The sequence below is a fragment of the Cryptococcus neoformans genome, chromosome 4, assembly GCF_000149385.1.
Source record: "Cryptococcus neoformans var. neoformans B-3501A chromosome 4, whole genome shotgun sequence".
In the NCBI taxonomy this organism is placed as follows: domain Eukaryota; kingdom Fungi; phylum Basidiomycota; class Tremellomycetes; order Tremellales; family Cryptococcaceae; genus Cryptococcus; species Cryptococcus deneoformans.
The window spans coordinates 1353789-1370127 of NC_009180.1; the positions used below are offsets into that span (position 1 = coordinate 1353789).

General features: G+C 52.0%; 8 protein-coding genes across 8 annotated transcripts; 3 read left to right on the plus strand and 5 right to left on the minus strand.

The window, feature by feature from the left end:
* Window positions 1-43: 43 nt before the first annotated feature.
* On the plus strand, window positions 44-1091 carry CNBD4740 (hypothetical protein; the record flags this gene model as incomplete). Its single annotated transcript, XM_770652.1, has 4 exons — window positions 44-114; window positions 162-417; window positions 697-803; window positions 866-1091. 4 exons carry the CDS (start codon window positions 44-46, stop codon window positions 1089-1091), a joined length of 660 nt encoding a protein of 219 aa, XP_775745.1.
* A 234-nt stretch (window positions 1092-1325) lies between these two features.
* Window positions 1326-3354, minus strand: CNBD4750 (hypothetical protein; the record flags this gene model as incomplete). Its single annotated transcript, XM_770653.1, has 7 exons — window positions 1326-1446; window positions 1504-1712; window positions 1776-1883; window positions 1941-2390; window positions 2448-2935; window positions 2988-3081; window positions 3139-3354. The coding sequence occupies 7 exons, from the start codon at window positions 3352-3354 to the stop codon at window positions 1326-1328; spliced, it is 1686 nt and encodes a 561-aa protein (XP_775746.1).
* A 288-nt stretch (window positions 3355-3642) lies between these two features.
* On the plus strand, window positions 3643-6439 carry CNBD4760 (hypothetical protein; the record flags this gene model as incomplete). The annotated part of the gene is made up of 10 exons (XM_770654.1): window positions 3643-4053; window positions 4113-4542; window positions 4619-4722; window positions 4782-5000; window positions 5077-5388; window positions 5479-5595; window positions 5672-5738; window positions 5848-5926; window positions 5987-6303; window positions 6360-6439. The coding sequence occupies 10 exons, from the start codon at window positions 3643-3645 to the stop codon at window positions 6437-6439; spliced, it is 2136 nt and encodes a 711-aa protein (XP_775747.1).
* Window positions 6440-6804: 365 nt separating this feature from the next.
* On the minus strand, window positions 6805-8250 carry CNBD4770 (hypothetical protein; the record flags this gene model as incomplete). Its single annotated transcript, XM_770655.1, has 6 exons — window positions 6805-6998; window positions 7065-7413; window positions 7480-7657; window positions 7712-7900; window positions 7959-8147; window positions 8246-8250. The coding sequence occupies 6 exons, from the start codon at window positions 8248-8250 to the stop codon at window positions 6805-6807; spliced, it is 1104 nt and encodes a 367-aa protein (XP_775748.1).
* A 261-nt stretch (window positions 8251-8511) lies between these two features.
* Window positions 8512-9472, plus strand: CNBD4780 (hypothetical protein; the record flags this gene model as incomplete). Its single annotated transcript, XM_770656.1, has 4 exons — window positions 8512-8865; window positions 8915-9078; window positions 9130-9198; window positions 9250-9472. 4 exons carry the CDS (start codon window positions 8512-8514, stop codon window positions 9470-9472), a joined length of 810 nt encoding a protein of 269 aa, XP_775749.1.
* A 326-nt stretch (window positions 9473-9798) lies between these two features.
* Window positions 9799-12054, minus strand: CNBD4790 (hypothetical protein; the record flags this gene model as incomplete). Its single annotated transcript, XM_770657.1, has 5 exons — window positions 9799-9969; window positions 10028-10980; window positions 11047-11644; window positions 11700-11836; window positions 11937-12054. 5 exons carry the CDS (start codon window positions 12052-12054, stop codon window positions 9799-9801), a joined length of 1977 nt encoding a protein of 658 aa, XP_775750.1.
* Window positions 12055-12356: 302 nt separating this feature from the next.
* Window positions 12357-14680, minus strand: CNBD4800 (hypothetical protein; the record flags this gene model as incomplete). The annotated part of the gene is made up of 8 exons (XM_770658.1): window positions 12357-12403; window positions 12463-12952; window positions 13001-13438; window positions 13497-13648; window positions 13695-14181; window positions 14242-14365; window positions 14422-14560; window positions 14635-14680. The coding sequence occupies 8 exons, from the start codon at window positions 14678-14680 to the stop codon at window positions 12357-12359; spliced, it is 1923 nt and encodes a 640-aa protein (XP_775751.1).
* A 396-nt stretch (window positions 14681-15076) lies between these two features.
* CNBD4810 (hypothetical protein) lies at window positions 15077-16306 on the minus strand (the record flags this gene model as incomplete). The annotated part of the gene is made up of 3 exons (XM_770659.1): window positions 15077-15474; window positions 15530-15897; window positions 15999-16306. The coding sequence occupies 3 exons, from the start codon at window positions 16304-16306 to the stop codon at window positions 15077-15079; spliced, it is 1074 nt and encodes a 357-aa protein (XP_775752.1).
* Between the last annotated feature and the right edge of the window lie 33 nt (window positions 16307-16339).

Consider the following 16339-nt stretch of genomic DNA (forward strand, 5'->3'; position numbering starts at 1 on the left):
AGGCAGCCTTAGTCCCCCTCCTTGAACAAGCCATATTCCATCGATGTCGGCTATCACCAGCTCACACAACGACGCACCAGACATGGCCACAGATCCATACACAGACCTCAAACGGTAAGCACCACCATAGTCTCATACACACATGCTCATGCCCCACCCAGCGAGGTAGAAGCGTCTCTGTCTACCATACATTCTCTCACACAGAATCACCCCGATATATTCCGCAAGTCATCCTCGCCAGAGATCGTCCAGGCTCAGGATGAACTACGCGGAACACTCTCCATGCTCGAGACGGATGTGGAAGATCTGGAGGAGAGTGTACGGGTAGTAGAGGATATGGGCGAGCGATGGGGTCTAGGCACAAATGAAGTGCACAAAAGGAGGGACTTTGCACAAAGAGTGAAGAGAGAGGTGGAAGTGAGTCGACAATGTGTTTGAACCTGCATGGCCGCCCTGCTGACTACCGCCAGAGCTTACGGCATAAAGTATATCATCTTGGGCCATCAAATTCTAAAGGTAAAGGAAAGGACGGTGCTTCTGGGCGTTACCGCGATGAGCCTGCAGATCTCGAGAGAGGGTACGACGAAGACGAGGTACGGAGATGGGAAGCACAAGAACAAGAAGTAAGCTCTTAATACTTTCTTTTTCCTTTTCTGTTATCCTGCTCTCCAAGTTTTATCTCATACACGATTATAGATGTTGGTCAAGAAGCAAGACGATACTTTGGGCATTATATCAGGCACCCTCCATACTCTGGCAAGCCAAGCGGGTCTTATAGGGCATGAAGTGCATGAACAAAATGAGTATGTCGAGGGTATTGTTTCTTAGTTGGAAGCCAAATTAGCTTATTGGTATTTGTCGTCAGGATGCTCGATGATCTCTCGACCAGGGTAGAACATACAGATTCAAAGTTGAGAAAGGTTCAACGAACGATGGGAGACTTTATCCGGCGTAATGAAGGTGAGTCCTTGGAATTCCAATGTTACCGAAAAGATCTGCTCACAGCGAGGGCAGAAACAAAGAGTGGATGGTGTATATTGATATTAATCATTGTTCTCATGATCTTACTGTTACTTGTAATTATCACATGAACACGCTCGTGGCATGTCATGTTTATCAGTTGGATTTTAAATTACAAGCTCTGTTGTATAGTTATGCACCAAGGTGCAGATAAATATCTTGTATATCGCGATTCACTACACCATTCTGCCCCATGGCCATTCACATTCCTACAAAATTGACCTGCATAGGTTATTATTATTACACGCTGTTGAGTTTTGGAATAGTTCCAGTAGCTTCTTTTATACATTCCCCCCTTTCTTCTTTTACTTTGGCATGTTGTGCAATGAAGTGCCGACGGCTACAAGCTTGGTGATGGTGTACTCCTCCGTACCTTGTCGACCGCCTTCCTTGCCATAACCAGACTCCTTGATACCACCAAAGGGACTATCGATTTAGGTTTGTCAGGGCATTTTCGAGATAAAAAGGAAAAAGAAAACTTACATGACGGCTTGAGAGATCATACCGGTGTTGGCACCGACCATACCGGTCTCAAGGGCCTCGGCAACCCTCCAGATCCTGTCAGAGTCCCTGGAGAAGAAGTAGCCAGCAAGACCGACTTCGGCACGGTTGGCCCTCGCCACAACTTCCTCTTCAGAAGAGAATCGGAAGAGAGCTGCAACGGGACCGAAAGTCTCCTCGGTAGCGATCAACTTGATAATATAAAGAGTTAGCATGATCAACAGTTTTTTGGGTATAGACCACAAGAAACTTACGCATTCGTCGCTGACATTGGTGAGGACGGTGGGGATGTATTCGGTACCATTTCCTCGCTTGCCACCAACGAGAACCTTGGCGCCCTTCTTGATAGCATCTTGGACGTGCTGAGGTAGATGAATTAGCAGTGGCCCACAATTTTAAAGGGATAATGAACGACTCACCTCCTCCACCTTGTCGGCCTGCCGAGAATGGATCAAAGGACCGTGGGTAACACCTTCTCCGAAACCGGGACCGACCTTGAATTCGGCGACTTTCTCGGCGAGCTTCTTTGCAAATTCGTCATAGATGGCTTCGTGGACGTAGATTCTGTTGGCACAGACGCAAGTCTGACCTGAACCTCGGAACTTGGAAGCGATGGTACCGGCAACGGCGGTAGGGATGTCGGCGTCTTCAAAGACAATGAGAGGAGCGTTACCACCGAGCTCGAGAGACATCTTCTTGAGGGTTGAAGAGCACTGAGAAGCAAGGATCTTGCCGACTCGGGTTGAACCAGTGAAGGAGACCTTGTGGACGGCAGGGTTGGTACAGAGTTCCTTGCCGACATCCTGGAGGTTGGCGTCAGTGGTGATGACGTTGATGACGCCGTCGGGAATGCCGGCTCGTCGGGCAAGCTGCAAGAAATCTTTTAGTCCAGAGCCTTTCAAAGGTATAAAAAGTACAAGACTTACCTCGATGATGGCAAGAGTAGTGAAGGGAGTCTCGGAAGGAGTCTTGATGACAGAAGTGCATCCGACAGCGAGAGCGGGACCCATCTTCCTGGCAATCATAGCAGCGGGGAAGTTCCATGGGCAAAGCAAAGCAACAACACCGATGGGCTGCTTGATGGAAAAGTTCCTGGTACCGGGGACAGAGCAAGGAATGACGTCGCCATAGGTCCTGAGAGCCTCACCCGCGAACCATGAGAAGAAGGTACCGGCATAAGTGGCCTCGGCCATAGCGTCGTTCCAAGACTTGCCGTTCTCCCAAACGATCAAACGGGCGATGTCCTTGATAGAAGCCTGGTAGAGACGGTAGAGCTCGGAGAGCCAATTGGAACGCTGAACAGGGCTGGTGTTACGGAAAGTGGCAAAGGCCTTTTCGGCGACTTCGATAGCGTGACGAGTGTCCTCAACGGTCATCTCGGGGCAAGTACCGATGGTCTTGCCAGAGGCAGGGTCTATCCATGATCGATCAGTTGGATGCTTGTGATACGCTGACATTTTACTCACCGTTGACCTCGAAAGTCTTGCCGGATTGGGTACCGACATACTGGCCGTTGATGAAGCCCTTCTGGATGAAGAGAGAAGGGTCGTCGAGACCAAGCTGGATAATGCCAATGACGTCAGTAGAGCCAAAGAAGATGGGGCAAAGGCGACTTACGGGGTTCTCAGAGGTGACTTTGGGCCAGTTGGACATTGTTCGCGATCCGTTTGGTGCAAGAAGGCGGGGCGTGAGCTGAGGGCTGAAACGTTGGAGCTTTTTGGAGAGAGAGGCAGCAGCGATGAGGGTAGGTGTGGAAGTGTGCAGTCGTCGTGTGGCAGTTGTGAAGTGGCTGGATCTTTTGAGGGAAAGAGAAGTGGGCGATCTTATTGGCATGTCTTTTGTTGAGAGGAAAAGCTCGTAGAGTTTTAAATAACTTGGGGCGCTCCATTGTAGTCAGCAGGGGGAGATATCGAGGTGGATTCGGTTAACCTGCGTCGCTTACACGCAGCGGAATCAAATTAACCGATCACGATCCTGATGATTATTGATTGAATGATCTCCGAGCGGAGATGGCCGATCTCCCATCGCCGGGTGCCGACCCGACACGTTTTGAGTAGTCATCTTCCGTCGGCTGTCCATAATGTCTCCATTTCCCGCTTCCCTCCTCCCTCTGCCCTCGCTATGCCGCCCATTGCCGCTTCCCCGCCCAACCACGATGAGAACGCCCCGCTCCTTGCGTCCCCCTCCCTCGAAGCCGGTACCACAGGACCACCAACACCCTCCCCGCCATGGCAGTTTTGGAACCGTCCACCGTTCCGCCGCGTACATTTCGCTGACCATGACCAGTTTGTCTCCCCGGCCTCTGCCCATTCAGAAAGCGAATTAAGTGCGGATGGGAACGGGGGGTATGGCACCAATCCCAAATATCCTCGTCAACCGCTGCAGCAAGAAGAGAAGATGGGCCAATGGATGATGTACTGTCTATTAGTACTCGTCGGCATGGTTTTCGGAGCCCTATTCTCCAGGAACTGGTCTATAAAAGGGGATGCCGGGGATATGCCCATGGTACCTCCGGTGTGGACATTACCTCCTGTGCGTCTTGTGCTCCCAGCGGCTGATTTTATGCAAACCGTAACTAACAACTGCCTCAGCCCACCGGTCTCCCTAGGAACGACGCGTATCTTATCAACGCCACGACCGCTGCCGTCGCTTCTGAAGATGTCACCTGTTCCAATCTCGGTCTTTCCATCATGCAAGACAAGAATGGTTCGGCTGTCGATGCTGCCATCACTACAACTCTCTGTATCGGTCTCCTGAATGCTTTTTCTTCAGGTATCGGTGGAGGCGGCTTCATGGTTGTCCGCGTACCAGAGACGCACGAGGTAAAGGATCAAGCGCTACGTGATATTGGGTATGATGGTGAGCTGGAGGAAAGCCGAGTGGTTGCCTTGGACTTTAGAGAAACCTGCCCTTCGAACTGTGAGAAGGATACGTACGGGACTCACAAGGCGGGAAGGATGGCTGCGCAGGTCGGTGGTTTGGCTATCGGTGTTCCGGGAGAGCTTAGAGGATTAGAGGCTGGTATGTGTAATATTATCTTCAAACCATATTTTATGCTTTTTTTCTTTTCCGCTTATCGTTTATCGCACCCTCTCAGCGCATAAACTTTACGGGACTTTACCTTGGAAGGATGTAGTTATGCCTGTAGCGGAACTGGCCAAGGGATGGCGTGTATCCCGTGAACTTGCGAGGCGTCTTCGTGTAGGTGACATTCTTCTTCTTCTTTGCTAATACCACAGCTTGATCTGAGACCTCCATAGCTTTTTGGCGACTTTATGCTATCCTCACCCACTTGGTCTGCAGTATATGCTCCCCGCGGGCCCTTGCTTGTGGAGGGCGACTTTATCCAGAGGTTGAACTATGGCAAGACTTTGAAGAAGATTGCAGAAGAGGGCGCTAGTGCATTTTATCAGGGCGAGATTGCTGAGAGCAGCGTAAAGACGATTGCCAAGGCCGGCGGTGTCATGACTTTGGATGATGTGAGTTTCATTAATCGTTCATAATCATATATATACATTAATCGTTCCTGATATTGGGGGTTATACCCATCTATAGCTTCAATCATTTAAAGCGCTTTCTTACCCTGCGATCCACTCCACCTTCATGTCCAAAGAGATTTACACGACCTCTGCGCCTTCTTCCGGCGGGATCATGCTCGGTCTGCTCAACATCCTTGAGCCGCTGAATATTACTTCCAACAACGGTCTCAAAAACCCTCTCAACCTCCATCGTTTCATTGAGGCGCTCAAATTCGCTTTCGGAGCTAGATCCTGGGTGACGGATCCCGCTTTTGCCGAGGACAGGAAGAGGCTTGAGGAAGTTTATACCAAGGAATGGGCTAATGAGATTAGAGAAAAAATTACAGATGTGAGTCGATCGTTCGATCGTCCCCCTTTTCCCATGGAATTGTTTACCAACTGATTATTTTTTGGCGGGCGGGCGGGGGTGGGGAAACAGAATGAGACACACTCTGCCGATTATTACGGGCTTCAGTACGATACCCCTATCGACCACGGGACTACCCACCTTAGCGTTGTAGACAAATGGGGCGGAGCGGCAAGTGTTACCTCGACGGTGAGTCGTACCCGCTACCTAGCGCCAAAGCACTTTGAAAAAAGAAGAAAAAAAAAGAGATCTGACCAAAGTGTAGATCAATCTTATTTGGGGAAGCCACGTTATGGATCCTAAAACTGGTATCATCTTCAACGACGAGCAGGGTAAGTGGGACGTGGGGCGGGGGCTTTGGCTTGACCGCCGCCGCCGCCGCCAAAAAAAAGCAATAAGTGTTGTCGTCGGAACGCTGATTGAATCCCATTCGACCCATAGATGATTTCGCTGTCCCCGGCGCACCCGACGCATTCGGTTTATGGCCCAGTCCGTGGAACTACCCCGCGCCCGGCAAAAAGTAAGTCAACCCGTCCATCCCACCCTATCCCATCTTGCTAATTTGTTTTTTGATCCGCAGACCACTATCCTCCACATCCGCCTCCATCATCCTCAACCCCGCCACCGGCTCATCCCCTTCTCCCTCTTTATACGCCGTCGTCGGCGGTTCAGGCGGTTCCCGCATATTCCCGTCCGTCGCCCAAGTCTTGTTGAACCTCTTTTCAGGGCTTGGTATCTCCCAGTCGATCGAAGCGTACAGGGTGCATAACCAGATAGTGCCGGATCTGACTACTATGGAGGTGGGGCCGGAGGGGGTGGATGAAGAGGTTGTCAAGGGGTTGAAGGAGAGGGGTCATAAGATCGGGGAGTTTGACGTGAATATTGGTATTTCTGAAGGTGGGCTCTTTTCGAAAAGAGAAAAGAGAATATGAAGACTGATGTACGATTCACAGTGCAAGCGATTGTGCTAGAGGATGGACATATATTTGCGTCGAGCGATTCTAGAAAGAACGGTATAGCTGCGGGTTATTAATTTGAATCCAAGCATTTTGTATAGTCTGATTGAATGTTGGCATTTTTTTTTTTCACCCCTGTATGCAAGATTCAATGGGTGTAGCGAAAGGAAGCGCGATATTATACATGTCTCGAGTATCCTCAAAGCCCCAATTGCCGTGCCACACCCACACACACGCATCGACACCGACACCGTCGATGAAAGGAATTAACATTGAAGACATGGGTCGAAATAAGGGAAGCAATCGCAAGACAAGACAGAACAACAGGTTTGGAAAAAAAGTATAAAAAAAAGCCAAGTAGGTAGGAGACTGGTCAACTTGACAAGAACATGAAAATCCGGCTGCTTGGATATTTGAATAAAAAAAAAATGACTTGGGCCGTCTATGCGAGCTTTGCTGCCAAGATAAGACCGGCAAAGAGGGCGGCACCCAATGCCCTGCCTTGGAGGTTGCCAGACATCTCAAGGGCGTCTACCAAGGATGTAGGGGCGGCAGATGTCAGGGGAAGGACCAAAATGGCGAGACGGGACAAGGCAAAGACCAAGGGGTCCGGTGTGGGCTGGGGGAGATGGGTCTCTGCGAGAATTATTAGGTTTAGAATTATTAGGTTTAGACATGGACACAAAGTAGAAATGCACTAACCCTGGTAACGAGTGCGAGGAGTATTGTGCCTGTGAACTCCCTTTTGTGGGACGAATGACACGACGGTGGACAAAGCAAGTGGAGGGAGAACAGTCGAGAAAACCCACCACGCGATGGCACCCCAAAGTTCACTGCTCACAAGACCGCTGGCCTCTGGCAGCCTGAGAGTCCATGAAAAGGTTGGAGACCAGGAAAACAAGCTGTGCACGAGGCTGGAGAGGGTGCCGCTCTTACCGGGGATAGGCGGGAAGAAATACGTATAGTTGTAGAATGGGAGGACATGGCCCAACAAGAAGAGCAATTCCGCGCTGAGCGCGGTGATAGTGAGGGCTTGTGGCGTTGAGATGACCTAGTCAAGGTTAGAATGGAGCTCAATCTAGAATGGAGCTCAATCAAGAGCGGGTCATTCACGTACATCTCGAGTATGACGGATACCAATGTTGACGCGCTCTTGTCCCCTGTGCTGGATTTGCAAGAGTTGCTGAGCGATATCTTGCAGCTTGGAGGAGATTTCGCCGCTTGGAACGGAAGCAGGCACCAGCGCGTTTTGCACAGACTCGCTGATGGCATGGGTAGCGTCCGACACCCTGGACCTGTATCGCCGCGATAAGTTGCGGGTTTGAGAGCGACCCGGCAAGACGACTCACAATGCGACTGGGCTTTCGGGAAGGGGAACTTTGGCGGCATCAGCGACCTCTTGTAAACGATCAGAGGCCTTGTTTGTTAGAGCGCGCGCGGTGCTCGCGCCTGACTCTAGCTTTTTGATTTCCGCCCTAGTCGTCGGGCTGGACGACCTCTCAGGCGTATGGGAGCCGTTTCCGCCGCCGTTCCCATGGCTACTGGATACAGACTAAGCGACTGCTTGGGAGAATTAGTATGCAGGACGGCACTCACGACCTCTTCTTGTAGAAGAGACCTTTAAAAGTCGGGTCGGATGCGAGCTGTGCCTCGTTCGCGTCGAGGTGGGCTTGGATGCTCTTGACGAGGTCGGTGACGCGGATGTCGTCCGTAGGCAGGCCGAGCGCTGCGCCGATCTCCACGAGTTCGGGTTTGCGTTTGCTGAGGAGCGAGCCGGAGAAGACGCTGGAGGGACGGATGTGTTGTTTACGTATGGGGATGGGCGGCGGGGGGTGGAGGCGGGATGATGTCAGGGCGATCAGCGGGGGCGGGAGGTGACTCACGGCATGGCTATGTGCTGCTGCTTCGGTGTTGGGGGCGTGGCGGGACGGGCGGCCTGTGCGGGCAGTGGCTTTGCGGCGTGCAGACGGCAGACGGGGGAGATGGGAGTCGAGTTGAGCAGCGGGTGTCGCCCGTTTGTTTACCTGTCCACCGCACGTCACCGCCGCTGTTTGTGCCCCCACTTACCCGGGCGGCGTGCCCCGCCCGGCACGCCCGCTGGTATTTATCGCTGCTGCTGCCCATTGTGCGCGGCAACTGTCTCCACGCCATGGCGCACGCAACCCCCCACCCGCCACCGGGGGCCGCCCCCCCCGTCCCGCTCAGCGCAGCCCACCTCAGCCTGCTCGACGCCCTGCCACACAGCCACGTGGCCCACGCCCTCAAGACCGTCGCCGTCCCCGCCAACGCCCCCCCGGACATCGCCGGCAAGTCCTTTGCACTCGTCGTCTGCAGCCTCCACGACCAGCAAAAGTGCGACCAGTGCGCAGTCGACTTTAGCCCCGTCAACTTTCTCCATCAGTTCCTGCGCTTTGCCCCCGCCGAAGCCATCCCCCCGCCGCCCAACGTCGCCCCGCCCCCGCAGCGGGCTCAGGCCGTCACCAACCTCAAAGAGGCCGGCAACGTGCGTGTCCCCCGTGTATGCTCTCGGCGCTGACGTCTCGCCTGTTTAGAATGCGTTCAAGGCCCAAAAGTTTGACGTCGCGTCGCAGTTCTACTCGAAAGCCACCGACGCCGCTCTCAGTCGCCCGCCTTGGGAGCCGGCCGCGCTGGGAAGGGAAGAAGTGGCCATCACTCTTTGCAACCGCTCTGCCAGCAATGCGTTTTCTGGGAAATGGTGCGTGAACCCCAAGCGATGCATTGCGCCTGATACACTTTTTTCCCATAGGGCGGCTGCTCTTGCCGATGCGCAGACTGTCATAAACCTCAAGAGGCCGTGGACAAAGGGACACTTCCGGCAAGTGATTTTCATCTTGCTTGTCTGTAGCCGCTATTGACTGTTCAACAGGAAAGCACGCGCTTTGGTCGGGTTGGAGCGGTACGAGGACGCAAAGCAGGCCGTCATCGATGGGTTGCAGTACGAGCCTAATGACAAGGTGCGCTTTTCCCCTCAAGGTTGCGCTTACACTGCTTTCACTAACTCGGAGGGCAAGGAATTGAACAACTTTCTCCAAGAGATTGAAGAGAAAATAAAGGAAGCGGACGCAGCCTTCCCAGACACCATTCAATGAAAAAAGAAAAAGAACGGCTCATCATTGTACCATTCATCTATGTATACCCTACAGGTTCCTTCTGGTAGTCCTTCTGTAGCTGCAATTCATCGAGTAATCCATCTCATGGTCTTAATCGTCCTCGATTACAGTAAGCGAGCTATGGATAGAGTATGTGGTGACACAAGACGACAAGTATATGTATATATATGGAACCTTATTTCCGAAACGACCCCTTCTGACAATATAGACATCGGATAACAGCCTATTTACACAGACCAGCTGTAACCCCTTTGGGCGCGGCCATTCCTAATCGACAAAAGCAAGAAAAACACTCATTCTCGAATTTACACCTCTGACCCCAACTGAGACGCTGTCTGGGAAGGAAAAGGCCAGAGCTTGTCCTTACCTCGGATCTTGATATCCTGGAAAGGCTCGGGCTGCTCAAGCTTGATGCAATCTCTCGTACCGAGAGAAAGCAGCTCAAAGAAGAATGCGGACGCGGCGCGCTTAGTAGCCTATATATCGAAAAACAAATGAGTGATTGACGGCCCACAGTCAAACAATCCCACATACCTTGTCAGCCAGTTTCTCAAACGAAACAACCTTGTCTTCCTCCTCGATAGCCTCCAACTCTCTCCTCAAAAGTCCCATTGCCATACTCGTGTGTCTGCCAGGCGCACCTTCTTTCTGCGACTCGGCCCTGCTGGGCGAGGACGGGACCTGGCTCAGCTGACTTTCGGCCGCCCTGCTCGAGCGAGTGTCAAACATGGCGAGCGTAAAGTCACCTTCAGGACCCCCATACTCGATTTCTCGGGCAATGCTTTCCGCGCGAGAAGGCGCGAGCGAGGGACCACGCGAAATTCCAAAGGCTGGTGGAGAAGCGCCCATGGGTTCCATCGGCATTTCATCCCCGATACCGATCCCATAGTCACCATCGTCGCCCACAAACGCCGGAACAAAGGCCTCTTCAGCAGCGTTAAAGCCCACATCGAATTCGTGTCTGCGGACGACCTCCACATCTTCTTCCGCTTGACGCAGCTGTTCCTCAACATCTTCCTCAGCCTCAGCCTCAGCCTCAGCCTCAATCTCGCCCTCCCTACGTGCCCGCTTCGCAGGTCGGTCCTCCTCTGCTTCCTCGAGTCCTCGGCCCTTGCGCAGAACGTTGCTGGGGAAGGCAAAGAGCTCGGTAAGCTCGGGCGCAAGGCCCAAGGGGGCAACAGCCGTCCAATTCTCACCACCAATCTTGAGGGTGGGCAAAAAGTGGGACGCAGGGTCGGACACAATCTCGTTCAAGTGCAAGAGCTCCAAGTTGGCAGGGATAAAGTGCTCGGCACCCAAGATGGCCGCACGGTCATAAAGTTCCTGCGTGAGCTCAGTCTCGTGATCGGGCATTACAAGACGAGGCTTCTTGGCCGCCTTGACAGGGGGAGCGGGGTGGGCAGAAATCTGGGCGGCCGTACGAGGAGTCAGGTCGCTAATGGATTCTTGTGGGGGAGTGGGCGGTGGAGGTGTTAATAACTCGGTTGCTTTTTTGTATATACATGAGCAAAGTCCTTTCCAGATGTCTGTGAACAGTTGGGGGTTTTACTCACTCGCTCTCCTTGCCCTCTCAATCTCCTGCTCAAAGTCCAATCCCAAATCCATGGGCTCAAACGGCTCCATTCGCTCAGCCATCTCGACATCATAGTCGTCCATCGGAGCCATGGGCGGAAGTACATCTCCAATACCCTCCCCGCCAAAACCAGCCAAGTCTAAAGTTCCTGCCCTGATACTCCTCTCTCTCGCGGCAAATGCACTTCCTTCCCGACTGATCGGGGTCATGACCTCACGACCGTATTCAATAGTCTCATCTCCCTCAAGGTTCAATCCCAAGTCGATGCCGGAAAATTCGTTTGAACCAAGCTGACTTGAGAATTCGTCATGCGATCCATGTCTCGATGCCGCAGTCTCAGATCCACCGTATATTGAAGGCGCTCGCGGGACACCAAAGTTGAACGCTCCAAACGCTTGACCACCCGGAAGAACGGTGGTGGTCACCGCGGCTTGAGAAGGTTGAGGGGGGACGAGAAAGTTGGAGGGACCCCATGTCCAATCGTTAAAGTCGAAATCGGCACGGGATGAGATGGTGATCGCGTTATGGGAGGCCCTAACTTGGTCTTCGGGAAGATCAACGATACCCGGCCGGAAAGCCTAGGGGCAAAAGAAATCAACGGGCGTGTCAACATAGACGTCGATTCAAACTCACCAAACTGATACGTTCTCGAGCCTCCTTACAGTCATCAAAGAGATAACCAACTTTACGTGAGTAGATTCGCACAACACCGAGCATTAGGGGTCCAGACGATCGTAGAGGAAGCGCGGCGTCCTGAGTTAAAATTGCCTCTAAGTGGGTGTCAGCATCCACTCTTTTCGGTATCGTTGCTTCATCAACGTGTTCACAGCCCCTATATGGCTGTATGAAAACCGTAAATGGATCACTTACCAACGCTTTCTCCAACGTCAACGCCCATAGCCTGAGTCTTGCTCAACTTGCGTTCCTGGTGAGCGGAAAGCCAGATCTTGGCCAGAGGCCCCGACTTGATGAGTTCGTTCAAGATCATGTTGATACTCTCGCCAGCGGGAGTATGTAATAATAGGATGTATAGAGGGGAAGAATGATAGGATGGGATGGAAAGAAGGGCTGCGGGAGATGAGAATGGTGAAGGAAGTGTGAAGACGGCAAGGCGACTGGCGACGAAAAGGACAAATTCAGGGTCCAACGCGTTTCCGGCGCCACCAACACGTACACGTCAACCGCAACATTTAAATCCACTTGCAAAGATGTCTCCATCTCATTTTACACAGTGGATACATAAACGTCAAGAGAATTACAGTATTGCTACAAAAAGATGCACCCCTAGGATCAAACTGCAGGCTTAAAGTCAAGTTGTCCGACAATCAGGGGCCAAACTGGGACGCGGCACTGTCAGCAATTCATGTGAACCAAGTAGCGACCGCTCTCGACTTACCTTCTTCAAAGCCCACATGCTTGCCATGCCTAATGTTCTTCCAGATTTGCATCATCGTTTCACTCTTCTTAATCTCAGCCCAATTCTTCAAGAAACACGCCACCTCAACCTTCCTGATGTCTTCGAATGTTGAGCTGAATCTGCTGAATACTTCTGCCGGAACATTGCGGGCTGTGAGCTGGCTACAGATATGCTGGAAAGCGCGAAGTTTGAGCGGTAAAAGACCCAGTTTATCGGCGAGGCGATAGATTGATTTGGCAGAGACCGGTCGGGGACCAAGATGAAGTTCGTAGAATGACGAAGAGAAAGCTGACGACGATGAAGGGTCGGGCTGAAGGTCAATATCATGCTCAGCCATCCACCGATGAATCCAGTCTAATCGAGTCTGCGGCTCTTCGGAATCTGTATCAGGAGCGGTCGCACCCATGTTCTTGGGGTCATGCTCGAAAGAAGAGCTTAGAGGAGCAAAGTAAATAACGTCGGTATAGATCTATCTGTTGGTCAACATGGCGCCAATTGTGTACTTGGTCTTGCTTACCCAGTAGAGAAGCGCCCACCATGTGCACCACGCAGCGTCTCTAATGACAATTCGAGTCTTCTTTGGTCCCAAGACTTCCTTCTTCTTGCCCGTACGACCCTCATCTCTGACTTCCTTGTTTATCGTGCCTTCTTCGTCAATTTTTCCTTCTTGATTACCTTCAGGCTGTCTGTTTCCAAGTTCGACAGGGTTACCAAGGCCCCCTGGTATGGTTGCCTTCTCGCCATCATCGTCTCCGGCTTCTGGTTTACCTGTAAAGTCGGATGAGGCTATATGTCGGTGTTGGTTGAGTGGCGGTGTCGAGCTAGCTCGGCTGGTTGTGGTCGTAAGGCCGCCAAGTTCTGGCGACTCTGGCGCCTCCTCATCTTCAAAAATACCACTCTCATCTCCCATGTCCGAATCGGATAGTATGTCGAGCTCATCATCGTTATAATCCTCCTATGGGTTTCGTCAGACTCGCGATAACAAAAACATCGCCACACGAACGAATACGCACGTCTTCGGCAATAGCTCTTTCTTCCTCCCCAAAGCCACCATTAAACATTGCTTCAAAGTAATCCCATCGTTCGAGCATTTTCTTGATGGCATATATTTTCTTTGGCGGCATTCCCCTCCTGGACGGTATTATAAATTCGACATCAGAGTACACTGAAATTCGTCAGCATAGATCTCAAGACATAACCGTAAACCTTACAAGGATCGTCCAACAGCGAACCGACAGATGTGATCAACTCTTTCGGTACAACTTTTCGCGCCCCGCCACCAGCCGTGGTACCTCCTGCCACTCCTCCATATCCATGTTCGGTAGACCATGCACTAAGGCCGCCGCCGCTTCCGATACCTCTCGTATTGACACCCACTCCTTGCCCAGGCTGTAGCCCGACACCCAGCCAGAAGCCGGCCGGGGGTTGAGGTTGCGCTTGGATTGTACACACAATCACGAAAGAGTCGGCCGCCATAACGGATGGATGTAAGAACACGAGATCCCTTTTCGCAAAGGCCTGCCAGCCCCAGTTCGCAGTCTTCACAGCAAATGTATGATCGGAAGCGTCCTTTGAAGCGATAGGGTCGGGCTTGGGGTTCGCAGCAGTGGGAGCTGGCCTGATTTCGAATTTGAACCACCAAAGGCCCTTTCTGGTCCACTGTCCTGCTAGCTTTGAGTTGCGTTCTTGGGAGGTGGGCTGGAGGCATAGAGGTTTTTAGAGGCAGCTCCACCCACTTTGGCTGAGATGGCAACTCACCACACATGAAAGGTACAGACTAACGTGATCGCCTGCGGTCTGGTGGGAAGCTCCCGAGTTGGCGTAGAATAGAGTCTCCCAAGTTGTATCAACATCTCCAAACACTGCTGATTTAACGCATTTCCTGTTAGGACAATCAGTCGTGCTCTTATGACTATGCTGTTGACAAACTCGATTTACGATTTCTGCTCGCCTCGCGTGCCCTCGTACATCGACTTTAGACCAGTGATTTTCCATTCTAGGCAGACTGAAGTGGTTTCTGAGAATTCCTGAGTCGGGGAGCTTGATGATACGTTGCTCGACTGAGGCCCAGGCTGAGCTGTGGAGGAAACGAGGATGAGCCATGGATCCCTATTAGGTGGAGAGCGAGAGTGGAGGCGAGGGAAGACTTGCCTTGTGCGTGATCGCGGGATGAGTACGGTGGAGGAACAGAAGTCATGGTGTCGCTCCGTCTCTATCTATCGCCGGAATTCTGATTATTATTACAAGGCCGACTTTACAAAGGAACTATGACTATAATGTGCACCCATCAAGGCTCAATCATACGTAGAACTACGACGCAAGCCGCGACACACAGACCAACGAAAACAAAACATCATCTGCTGGCGTCATAGGTTAGAGTCGATTATGTAACGCTTCCTGTTTAAGACGTGTGTCTCGGGTAAGAATCTGGGCATGTACCAGTACAGCAGCGACGTAGTAAGAAGATTTGTAATCTTGGAATTAAGCGCTTGAAAATGACTTGTTGGCAGTAGATGACTGACGGGATCTATTTTAGTAATCGACAAGTATTTATAGCATAAATGGCTACATGCAAGCTCTATGACATGATACTCTAAACACCAACCCTACAGTTGTCCAAAGCCATGATCAAGATATCCTCAGCACCGGTCCTTTCCAGCTCATCCATAACCTTGGCAACCTCCTTCCTCTCTACCATCGCACTGACAGCAACCCATCCATTCTCATCCAAGGGGCTGACTGTAGGAGCTCTCCTTCCCGGAGTGATGGTAAGAGCCTTTGCAAGATTTGAACGCTGAATGTTGTATGAAGCGTAGACGTATCGTTTAGACGCAAGGACACCCGCGAAACGAGACTTGATCAAGGGGATAAAGCTGGCAAGTGAGGGGGTGAGGTTGGGGTGGGGTGTAGCGGAAGTGATGAGAACGGCTTCAGAGCTCATGAGGGTGTGAATAGCGTGGAGGCCAGCGGCTCGCATAGTGTCGCCAGATTCTGTTACATCATTAAGCAGCTGTTCCTTGTAGGCATTGGCATCAAACACGCTTACCGACAAGGTCGACGATGCCGTCGGCCATACCCAAGGCACAAGCAGCCTCGACACTACCACCAACATACTCGACGCTGGTCTTTCCCTTGCCAACCTTGGCGTCGACACCGTTAGGACCGTTGAAGAGCTCTCCGGCAAGGACCTCGAAGCTGGTCGCAATTCTGGCACCGGACAAGCCTTCAAGTGTCTGGATAGGACCGGTCACGGGCACCTGGACCTGAAGCTTGCACTTGCCGAAACCGAGTGGGAGGAGCTCGGTGATGAGAGGGGCGTGGGTGGATTCGGCGATAACATCTTGTCCGGTGATACCGAGAGCGACGGAACCAAGGGCAACAAATCGAGGAATGTCGGCAGCGGGGAGGAACACACTGGGATTAACGTTAGCGCACGTGCGAGGATGCAGATCGTGTAGTACAAATGAACAGATGCAGAGCCAGTCGCTAAACCGACAGAAGGACAAAGTACTCACAGAGCAATGGGCATGTTTTGCACAAGAGCAACATCCAATCGATGAGCCCTATTGTACTTGATGTCCGCACCGTTTAACAATTCCAAGCATTTTTCGTGCAATCTGCCCTTCTTGGGTACGGCAAAAAGTAACCTGTCTTTAAGAGAGTCTACAAGTAATGACATGGTTGATTCATAGCCGAAAGAGGATTTGCTGGCACGGCCACCACCAGCGGAGGGAGAAACGTCACCGCCGGAGGGAGGGAGGAGGATGGTTGAGGATTCGAGAGACTCGGATTGAGCAGGCTGAGGGGCGGAATTGGCAGACATTTTTCCCAAGTTGTTGTTTAGCCGATGTGAATA